We start from the raw sequence: 12314 nt of genomic DNA on the forward strand, positions 1-12314 counted from the left end.
ATAGAATAGAATAAAACAAAACAACAGACGATACAACAGAACAGAACAGAATAGAATGCGTAACAGTAGAATAGAATAGAATTTAATTGAACAGAACAGAACAGAAAAAAATGCAATACAGTAGAATAGAATAGAACAAAATAGAATAGAAAATAATGTAATAGAATAGAACAGAACAGAACAAAATATAATACAACAGAAACGAATGCAATAGAATAGAATAGAATGAATAAAAGTGGAAAAGAATTGGGTTGAACAGAATAGAACAGAACAGAAAAATATGCAACACAGTAGAACAGAATAGAACAAAATAGAACAGAACAAAATATAATAGATCAGAAAAGAACGCAAAAGAAAAGAACAAAACAAAACACAATAGAATAGAATAGCATCTTGTCTTTAATTCTTGCATTTCATTTGATATTTTTTAATGACTGTTAAAGTTCATTAAGTATGTATATTAAATGTGTTAGCAGCTGTATCTACTACTTGTCCTTTTATTTAGTTTGACCACTATTATAACTGCAGTTTTAATTTGATCTAAAAATGTTACAAACAATTAACAAATAAAGTAATAAATAATGCAGCCGTAATAATATTAATGTTACTAAATAATGTATGTAAGGTTGTGTGTTTGCAGAATAGGGGTTGTGTTTGAATTCGACTGTTGGACGTCAGACACTCACCCCTGAGTTGCTGACAGCAGGTGGGGCTGTTGGCAGGCTCATGGCTGCGTACCACCCCGTTGCTGGGCTTTGGAGTCTCATAGTCTGGATTTACAGGGGGAGGAAGCATAACCTGCTCACTGTCTGCCCCCTCCTCTCTCTCCTTGGTCGGAAGGGACTGAGGGAAGCCGAACATCAAGATAGCTGAGCAAAAAAGTAAGGCACCACACAGGAGGAAGCCCGCCCACCAGGCTCCGATCCAGCCCGGGTCGTCTGGACTGATGCCCAGTTTACCTGAGGAGAGGATGAAGTCGGTAAAGCACCAACATACAGAGAGACGCCGCAAAAAGGATAAAGACAGACAGAAGAAAACCAACACTCACTGGTGTCGATGAAGATAGCGTCCACATAGAACTTAGTGCACAGGGAGCCCAGGATAAAACCACAAGCAGGACCGAACACCAGTGTAGAAAAAAGGATTCCTGCAAAAACAAGAAAAATAAAGGTTTAATTCACAGGTGTCAAACATGCGGCCCAGGGGCCAAAGCCGGCCCACCAAAGGGTCCAATCTGGCCCCTGGGATGAATTTGTGAAATGCAAAAATTACACTGATGATATTAACAATCAATGATGTTAAAAATAATTTTACGTCAGTTCAACCTAAAGTGGAACAGACCAGTAAACTACTATCATAATAACCTATAAATAATTAAAACTGGAAAAAAGAGGAAAATTACACAAAAATGTTTACATTTACAGACTAGCCTTTTACAAACAAAATATGAATAACCTGAACAAATATGAACCTGAAAGTATGAAGAATGTGGAATTGTACCAATATTCTGCTTGTTACTAAAATGTTTTGTGTACTTGTAAATCCACTGTGAGTAAGTTTTAATGCATATGTATAAATAATAATAATAATAATAATAATAATAATAATAATAATAATAATGGATTGGATTTTATATAGCGCTTTTCTAGACACCCAAAGCGCTTTACTTAAATGATAAACTAAGGTGTAATATTGTTAACATTGCACTTATTTTTCTTAAGAATTTCCAGGTTCATATTTGTTCATGTTATGTTCAAGAACAGTTGGTAGATGTAAACATTTTCATTATGGAATTTTACTTTTTTCACTCAAAAACATAACAAAAACTTTGGAGTTGATATTATTTATAAGTTCTTATCCTACTATTTATATTAATTTACCGGTCCGGCCCACTTTAGATCATATTAGGCTGTATGTGGCTCCTGAACTAAAATGAGTTTGACACCCCTGGTTTAATTCATGATACTGGACTGAAGAGAAAATCTATAAAAACACAGGGTTTTAACTGCTGCAAGGAGGTGTTACTTTCACTGCTTCATCACATATTCAAGTGTGATTTATTTTTCCATTAATCACTTTGTCTGTGACGTGAAAAAATACACATAACGAGTTCTGACACGTAAAGGTCAAACTATACAGAATTTTTACATTAGATGCTCCGGTTATTGTCTTATTTGTGCATATTTGCATGAGATTACATTATCAGTCTGTTGAGTTTTTAGTATCACCTGCACAGTTGGTTGTATTTTGGTCTTTATTTCTTTCTCTAGATTTGCGCAAACAAATAAAAAGTATTAAAACATTAACAAAATGATTAAAATTGGATCTAGTAACTCTAATTTGGAACAGGAAAAAGCTGATAGACGATGAAACGCTGAAAATTCATCATGCGTTGCTAAAATAATGGTTCAGTTTATCAGACATTAGTAATAAACTGTCAAACTAAGCATCTAAGCCAAAGTCACATCAATAAATATGGAACTGAACATCAAATTGAACTCAAGGTGAGACTGATTTTTATCTTTTCAGCTATTGTTTCTTAGTTTAGATGTTTAAAATTAGACATGATACACTATTGGTGTAACTTCTGCCTCTACTGAATGAAAGGCTGCAAAATTTCCTGTTTGTGCACTGCTATTGTGTTTTGTTTTTGCTTTTCGCTTTTGGTCAGTTCAGTTCCACAAAGACATAAAATGGAATAACGTATTTAACAGATTAGATTAGACTTTATTGATCCCACAGTGGGGAAATTCAACGGTCAAGGCAGCAACAGAATAAAGTGGAAGAAAAAAAGTAAACATGCATAAAGAGAGTGCAAAAAACAAGATAGTGCAAAAAAACAAAAACAAAAAAACAATAGAAAATAGAAAAAAATAATAGTAATAAAATACTACCCCTCAGCCAGAATGGACAGATAAATGGACAGACAGACGGAGAGATGACAAAACAATTACAATACTCCTTCGGCCAAAAAACTACACAGACTATTAGGGGAGTAAGAAAATATTGGTTCTGCAATATATCACGATATCTCATTTCACAATACTGTATCAATATTAAAAAGTACTGCATTGATATTTTTAGGTATTTATTCAAAGGCAGATATGATGGAGATTCATTTTTGTTTTTCTTTATTGTTTATATCTTCTTTAACACAGTTTTATTAAATATTGGTTATTTGAAGCATCCTAAATGCACTTTTTACTGTCTGAGAGGCAGATGTTAGTTCCTTTGTTGGGATCGCACAAAAATAATGTTCTGATGTTAGTTGTGAACTAATAGAATATGAACATTTGAACAGGATCTTAAACTGTAATGTCTGTAAAACATCATTTAAGTTTGAACACAGGAACATTTTGTGATATAGCATTAGATCCTGTTGGGATCAAATAAAAATGTATTTAGTATTTGTGCAGATTTCGGGTGTAATTCAATTCTTCCAGGAAATAATCATTTTTAAAAAAGAAACAAACAAAAACTTTCCTGTTTAACAGTATCATGATATATTGTGACTAGGGATGTAACGATATGAAAATTTCATATCACGGTTATTATGACCAAAATTATCACGGTTATCATTATTATCACGGTATTGTTGAAATTGTGCTCAAAATGTTCAAAAAGTACTAATACACACACTGAAATAATTTAACCAAGTGTTATTTTGAAAAACCAAAAAAACAACCAAAAAAAAAAACAAAAAACTAGCAAAATAATTGGCACAATGTACTTTTTATTGCAGAAATGTTCAAATATTAACCTTTAGTGGTCTGAGCCCATTTTGTCTGTTTTTCAGAACTTTTGATTTAGCCTTTATATACTATATAAACAAATGTTTACTACACCCATGTTTGGTATCTTTTTTCTATCTCATCTGTCTTTTTTTTTCACTTTAACCTACCTAACCAAAAAACACAAAATATATAAAATCCGATTTGAAAAATGTCTATACTTTATTGCATAAATAACACAAAGATGCTTAATGAACCTTTTCAAAGACTTTAAAAGTGAATATCAGTTCCAAATATTAGGTGTATACAATTAAAATTGTAATAAATTAAAACTATACTCAAATATTTGACATAAAAGCATAGCTTTACATAAGCGTTTTCTCCGGAAAAGTGTGGTAATCAAACATGGTTATCATGATAATTAGAATTTAAAAGGTAATACTAACCATCTGCAATTTTACCACGGTTTATCATTATACCGGTAATCGTTACATCCCTAATCGTGACATATTGTATTGTAATCCTAGTATTGTGATTTGCATCATATTGCGAGATTCTTGCCAATACACACCCCTACAGACTACATACATATTTACAACAGAAAGGAAATTGCAAATAAGTAGTAAGTCTGTACATGCATAAGACAGGAACAACTAAACCACCTTAACCAGTTCTACTTAAATATGACATTTCCAGAGGGTTCAATGTGAAGAAAAATGACTAGGAGGGGAAAATTTTTGGCTGCTGTGAAAACCACACGGTGGGTGCAGTGTTAGTGGTAGAACACCAAGAGTCGATGTCACTACATGGCTCAGACATGTCGCCCTTGCAGGGAAACATATTGAACAAATGGCTGCACAGTGTGAGTGACACCTGAAAACAGAACCAATGGTGTCGTCCTGCTCTGTTCTCGTGGGCATCTGGGGTGAAAGTGGCTCCAAAAAGTCCTCATTATAAAGCGGACAGCGGGGTGAGGTCTGGGCACAATGACTCAGACCGCAGGCAGATAATGACGACTCAATTTAGGAAAGAAATTTGTGCGTGGCTGTACGTCCTGTGATCTGTGGCATTATTAGGCTGCGTATGGAGAGGTGGACTGTTTTGGCTCACAGCAACAAACCAGATCTTGTTCTATATTTGAAACGCTGCAACGGCACAGCTAGCTTCAGATTACCATCAAAATAAAAATGAAATCATTGTGTCATTTTAACTTCCCTTCCTCTCTTCCTCACTTCGCTCTCTTTACTGGCCGGAGCCTGAATATTACTGCTATCAGCACGGCATCTCCAGTAGGCCTGAAAGATGCTGTTCAAATGCCAAGAGCAGCCACTTAATGAACAAGCGTGGAAACTGTGACTAAGCTTTGTATGTCTCTGCTAGTTTTCAGAGTGAATGCACGGCCTGCTTCCTGTCTTGACCACCCACATAGGAAAAGGACTCGACACATTCATATAATTGCAGCCTCATTCACATTATACTTGATTTTTCACATAAAGGAAAATGGTTCACAGATTTATAAGGTGGAGATTACGACTTATAACGTGGTATAAAATGACTCAATAGAGCGAATAAAGGCGTGAAATGCAGAAAAGAGGTGAGAACAAGTTTTTTTTTTTTCCCACATGTATATATAAAGTTGAACATCTTTGCGGTTGACAGCGAGACCAACACGGAAATGAACAAAGATACATGAGGCGCCAGAGCATGACGGGTTCTTCCTTCTGTTACTGTGACGGTTTATTAAAATGACAAAAAAAAAAAAAAAAAAAAAGAGCATTTTTTTCACCTCTGCTCGCTGGTGAAAAAAACAAAACAAAAAACAAACCTACACAAGTGCATTAAGGTAATTCTAACATATCCACTGCAAACACAGAAAAGTGTTGTGTTTTGTTGATACCAATGAAAACCACGCAGTTTAACAGGACTTTCACAGTGGAGGGTTTCACTCACCATGTGACTGGCAAATTTGCCTGTGGTGTTGCAAATGAAGCCTGTGCACTCTGTGTTTTGAGTGTTTCCTTAGAAACTGAGTGTTGTCTTCTCATAGCAACAACATCACAATTGCTCTCACTGCAGGAAACCTCAAAGAGGAAATTCAGTTAGTGAAATCACCTTCCAGGAGATGACGACTCAGCTAGCCCACGAGCCCACCACCACTGAGCGGATAAATGTTTCCACTGAGATCCATACCTCGGCTTGTTGCTTTAAGAAACGCTGCCTCCTTGATGATAACATTATCCTGCAGCGTTAGCCTGGCATGTGGAAAAGATTGTTAATCTATGAGGCACCATTCCTCCTTATCAATCTGCTGCTTCTGCACAAGAAACGAGAGGCATGTGATTCCAAAGTTGCTTGATAATCTTAACATGAAAGATTACTTCCAATATTTTTTTCTTAGCTCTTTTTGTCCTCGCGTCAAAACTAACTGGGAAACAGGGTGAAGCACGAAAAGCCTCTCACAACGGTATTAAAAGAGACATGCTACAGTCAAAACATGGGATTCAAAGTCAAATATCACATCCAACAAGGCTTTACTTACTAGTTTATCTAATTTTCCCTTCAATATCCTCAGCTTTGTTCATACAATAAACTACATACAAAGATAAAACAGCTGCTACATTTAAGATTCAAGATCAAGATTCTTTTTATTGTCATTGTATACACAACAACATCCTCACGCACTTGTAAAAATGGTACTTCTTGAGTAATAAAAAAAAAGGAAATACATAAGGCAAATACATTTAAATAGTATTAAATAGTAAAAACGGTACAAAAAAGACACACACACCGCACCCCTCTCCTCACACATTCATACCTAGTTAAGGTGCAGAAGACAGTGAGAGGTAAGGACATTTTAGATTTTCATTATTGCACATTGTTGGTTATTACACATAAACCAAGCAAAGTAAAATAACACAGAACTTACAATATTTTTTCCAATTTTATTTGTCTAATTCAGCTTTTTATGAAATACATTCAGCTCAGAAAACATAAAACACAGCTGAATCTGCCTATTAACATCTTTAAATGTTGATAATCCTGCATCTTGTTTCTTTAATCACTCCCTAAATACTGGAGCTGACCTTCTATCTTTCCCTTTCCTTTACCTTACATCAGTGACAAGACACATGAAAGTCACTGCTGCTGGTTGTTCAGTGTGTTTATATCGAACGTCATGCTATGAAGCCAAGTCTCTACATATCCAATCCAATCCAACTTTATTTGTAAAGCACTTTAAAACAACTGCAGTGGACCAAAGTGCTGTACAGAAGAATAATTAAAATCAAAATAGAAGTATAAAATACAGAATAGATTTAAAGACATAGAAACTGTACAAAAACGAAAAAGTGCTATACAGAAGAATAAATAAAACCCAAATAAAAAGAATAAAAAACAAGAATAGATTAAAAAGCCATACAACCATACATAGTGTGATGACTTACAAAGTCAATACAAAGATGTGAATGGACATAAATTTGCACTGGATAATGCAAATGGGCAGACTCACATGGCCGGGCAAGGTCAAAATATCCGATAACTCCCTGTAATTTACATTTAATTTACGTTCCATTTCTGCCTGCCTTCAGTCTTTATAGTTAAGGTAACAGCGTCCTGGTCAGGAATAGGCTGTATTTCTGACACATGTATTAAAAATATGTATTTGTATTAGACTTGAGTCCTGAAAATACCTTCATATTTTCTGTTAAAATCAAAATACGGATACAAACACGGAGTGGACTGTTCAATTTGCCCAAAATGTGTTGAGTTCTGAACACTGAAAAGTTGATTCAGTAGAAGGTGAGTAAACAGGGGTAATGTTTTTGGTTTATTTCTCTAATTAATTACAATAACACAAATATCATTGCTGTCTTTCTGTCATAATTGAAAAGTTTCTGTTAAAAGTAATATTAGGTATTTGTTGTAGACCTACGCTATGCAAAATATTTTACTTGAAGACCTTTATCTACCTGCTATTTTTGTCACGTACGACCAGAAAGCATCATACATAAGCTCATGCACTGCTTGAATTCTACTTTATTGGTAGAGGTCCACACATAAATGCATTTATGCCAGGTACTTAACTATACAACTGCAAACACACAAATAATAGTGTTGCATTACGGAAAATGGCAAAAAATTCCATGTGGTTTAAAATAGAGCTGACCTCAAATATGTTAAATGGGGGAAAATGTTACTGAGACTTGAAAAGATGAGATTCATATACCATTATGAGTCACAAAAGAGATACTTGAACAAATAATCTTTATCCGAGAGGTCGTGAGTATACGTTAAGATCTCAGCTGTAACAGGTCATTTTTAGTTCATTTTGATACCTTTATAAGTCTGATATTTAGCATTTTATTTTTAGCTAGCTAAAACAAGCTATTTTTTTAGCTAGCTAGCTAGCTAGATAGACCGCTAGATTTTTTTTTTTTAATTGAACAATGAACAGTTGAACAGTATGTATACATAATAATATTACATCAAAGTAAGATAAAAAAAACAGTCACATTTGAGAAAATATTTTACATTTTCAATATATAGATACAAATGGAAGTAAAAACCCCTCAATAATAATAATAATAATAATAATAATAATAATAATAAAAATAATAACACTAATAATAATAATAATAATAATAATAATAAATAAAACAGCTCGAGGTATAAAAATAGAAATTATACAAATTAAATAAGCTTATATATTTGACACAGTCTTTCTATTTTACTTACTTTAGAGTTTATAATGTTCTTCAGATTATCTAAATAACTGGAAAAAAAGTGCTTTAAAAACAGTAATGTTAAGACGCTGGTGTGCAAATTTAGTGCAATGAATGTGAACTATAGACAGCTAGATAAACAGATAGATAGATAGATAGATAGATAGATAGATAGATAGATAGATAGATAGATAGATAGATAGATAGATAGACTGTAGTGCAGCAGCATGACGAACAGTAAAAATTTAATATAAAAATAAAAATAGAATACAAGAGCAAACGCACTATACATAATAAATTAGAAGACTAAAAAGTAACTAGAAAATCTGGACAAACAGGATCTAACAGTAAGGTAGAAAAATAAACTGTAAGTAATGTAATTTTTCAGTAAGATGGAGGTGCATACATATCGATAAAGTACATAGAGGAAATATGTTGTGACCAGGTTTAACTGTCAGGCAGAGGTGAGGTGTTTTTTGATGTATTTTCACTCATTCCTGTCCCAGAGTTGCACTAATCCTTATTTCTCCCAAAGAAATGGTATTTTCAACAATATCAGACTTTCCCTTTACAGTATGTTTTCTGTACACAAACAAGAGCAGAGCAGTGTTTTATTTCTTTGCACAGAGGTGATACATGGCATAGGGCCATAAATTAAAGCTGCTTCATGTAAACAATACTCCTGGGCAACACTCTCAAGCTCGGTTACTTTTATTATTATTCACCCACCTCTGTGCTGCAGTTATTCTTCCTCCAGACATTTTTTCAAAAAATGAAGCTGTTCTGTCACTAGAGACTCTTGTTCTTAGGGTAGAAATTAAAAAAAAAAAAAAAAAAAAAAGACTGCTGTGTCCTGTACGGGCTGGAAAGGGGACATATTTTGTGTTTTTTGCGATGGGATTTAACAGAAAAAAAAAAGCAAACCTAAGTTAAGCACATTAAATCTCCATGAAGGACAATACATGGCAACAGCCACGTGTAATCTTTGTAACACACTACTTTTCCAAACTGCCTCTAAATCCCTTTTCCCCTCCAGCGGTCCTGTTACGAGATAAGTACAAAACAAACTAATTTGTTCATGTTGTAGTTCGTCCAAGCCTTTTAGTATCCAGTGAATTATACTCTTAGGGGAGCATGTCAGATGTAATTCAATAACAAAGCCAGGCTCCGGTGTATTTTTCTCCCTCTAATTTGTTTACAGACCAGAAGAAAAGACCGGGGAAGCTGCTGTCCACAAGGTTTGTCCTTACTGGATATTAATTAACCCGCAGATACATCCTATAACCTACGCACTATATAAAACAGATTATCAATATGGAAATAAGAACACAATCTTCAAAGAGCAGTGCTGCCTGTGGCTTCAACTGCAGATAAGAATCAGTGCTTTATATGTAAAACTTGTGGTTTTAGCAAAGATCCGTGTCATCACACATGTTTCTGTGCGTTCCCACACAGAGAAATCGACATAAAGCGGCATCTCGTAAAACTTGCCGAGTCGAAATGCTATGCGAGGATTAAAGTTTGATAAAAGAGATGCGAATGTGACAGGCCCGGGCTGCACTTTTCATCAAATCACTCCTGAGATTAACAAGGAACCAGGTGGAGCCCGACGAAAATGCAGATTTAATGATGCTCAACACACAAAGCTCCTTCACTGAGCTAATAGAGCCTCGACTCAAATCCCCCAGCCCCCAAATTTAGTCGCCTTCAGCTACACCAACACGAGTCGTTGAGATTATAAACCAACACTGCGAAAGGTTAAACACTAAAGCTCATGGTAATCGAAAATGTCATATGCATTACGCCTGCACCGTCCTCGGTTCATTTCCTGCTTTGGCTGTACAAAGGGAATTCCTTCTCCTCCTCCATTAATCCTGCTCAAGTTGGCTCTGTAATCTCCTGAGCTAAATAAGAGCAGAGGGACACTGCGATGTGGGAGGCCAAACAACAGCTTGTGCCACTTTCATCAAGGACCAGACTGAAACTGAGGAGAGTGAACTATAAATCAGGGCAGCAGATAAAGTCAGGACCCGACTGTAAACATGACAAAGGGGTCAGCGGTGAGCAGGGAAAAAAACACAGGCTTCGGACGGACATGAATTGCATTAAAGTGACCATAAAAATCTGCTAACGGTGACTTTGACGACCTCTCGGACCTCTCTTCCTCTTCTGCCGTATTTCAGCTCATCTCCGAGTGAACGGACATTTTTAAGACTGGGGAGAAGAATTCAAGCGTGCCAGAGATATGAAGCCAGGCACAGGCTATTTCCTGCTCGTCCACTGATGTTGGCATCACTCACAAGATATTAGACCATACACAACAGCAGCAACACAAAACATCTAGAGCATTTTGTAAAGTGTCACACCACACCCAACAACAGCTCTGTGTTTCCTGGTAACACATTTCCTTTCGTGAAGCGTAGGTATGTACGATAACAGAAAAATGTCTAAACCCTTAGAGAGGTAGAGGTATTTTTTGCAGGGACTTCCAGCTGAATTCCTCTCTACATGTTATCTTCTATTACAATTATTTAAGAATTACAACCACATTTTCCTCAAAGATGATAACGTCACCTCTATAATTCTATCTAACCTCAGTTGTTTTGCCTATAAAATTAAAATCAAACCTTTCACACTAACCATGGGATATGTCTACTTCCAAGGTTGTTTGATAAATGATAATCTACAAAAATAAACTACATTACCTATAAAGTTGGAATCATTTATTCTTGATAGATTAAGTTTAACTGGGACTCAGTATGTAATCATAGTACGTGGTCAAAGGTGATTACTGATGTGTATTAATAGGAATAAAAAGAGGAATGTGTGTGCAAACAAAGTTATTCCAATTTTATGGACAATGATGTATTTTTGTGATGAGTTCAAAATGGGTTTTCCCTCTACTTTTAACGGTTCCAAAGTGGTTTATCACCATTTATTCTAATATGTAATTCCTGTAATAATTCCTGTATTTACTGATCATGTACACTGCTGCCCATTAACTTTCAATAACTTTGTTTTCAAACTCTTTTTATTCCTATTTTTATGCCTTTGACTAGGTTCAATGTTTACATACTGAGTCCCTGTTACACTTAATCTATCAAGAATAAATTACATTGTCACAGTCATTTTATGAGAAGAGGTAAAAGTATTTTATTCCAACTTCATATTCAACAGTGTAGACGTTCAGCAGTGTAAAAATCACGTTATGTCAAAACAGAGAAAATTGAAGAAAAAGTGACTCTTTCAGCAAAATACATTATCAACTGAACATAAAAACAATAGTCTAACCACTGTCATTTGTCAAAATATGTGGGTTTTATTGGTGAATCCACGTGGCTGATCATAGTGGTGTTTCCATGTTCATTACGGAGCATCTGAACGTCCAAATAAGACACAACTGATACTGATGAAAAGCCGATAAACTGCATTTTACCTGAATTATTCAAATGTATTAATGGTAGGAGCAGTTCATAGGTTATTAATCATTATAGATCAGTAAATATTGTGGTCGCCAGCTGCTGTTTAGGTCTTTAAAGCTTATTTAGAGAACATGTATTCGTCTGAGTTTAAAGAGGTTAAATGTACTCCCTATTAGCAACACGTCTGCCTTCATGTAACATTTCCAGATTTAATTTTCAAAGGTAGAGAATAATACATTGCACTCTGGTGCCACATTTCTTAGATACCACTAATGAAATGGCTTCGTTCTCTCCCTACTAGAACCACTAATAAAACATGGCAGATAATTATCGTTTATAATGAGCAACCTGCATAAGACTGAGACTTAAATGTGTGGCTGTTTCATGCAGTCTGTTCAATACAGTTTCACATGCAATTACACCGACTGACTGAAGCCAAC

At 35.1% G+C, this 12314-nt stretch overlaps 1 protein-coding gene across 1 annotated transcript in view; it reads right to left on the reverse strand.

Moving 5' to 3' along the window:
• Positions 1 to 12314, reverse strand: part of slco3a1a (solute carrier organic anion transporter family member 3A1a) — a 59213-nt gene that overhangs the window by 15705 nt on the left and 31194 nt on the right. The window contains exons 4-5 of the mRNA XM_030136127.1: positions 1049 to 1147; positions 687 to 959 (exon numbers count right to left, since the gene is read on the reverse strand). Of these exons, the coding sequence (XP_029991987.1) occupies positions 687 to 959; positions 1049 to 1147 (372 nt within the window). The remainder of the gene's footprint in view (positions 1 to 686; positions 960 to 1048; positions 1148 to 12314) is intronic.

The sequence above is a fragment of the Sphaeramia orbicularis genome, chromosome 6, assembly GCF_902148855.1.
Source record: "Sphaeramia orbicularis chromosome 6, fSphaOr1.1, whole genome shotgun sequence".
In the NCBI taxonomy this organism is placed as follows: domain Eukaryota; kingdom Metazoa; phylum Chordata; class Actinopteri; order Kurtiformes; family Apogonidae; genus Sphaeramia; species Sphaeramia orbicularis.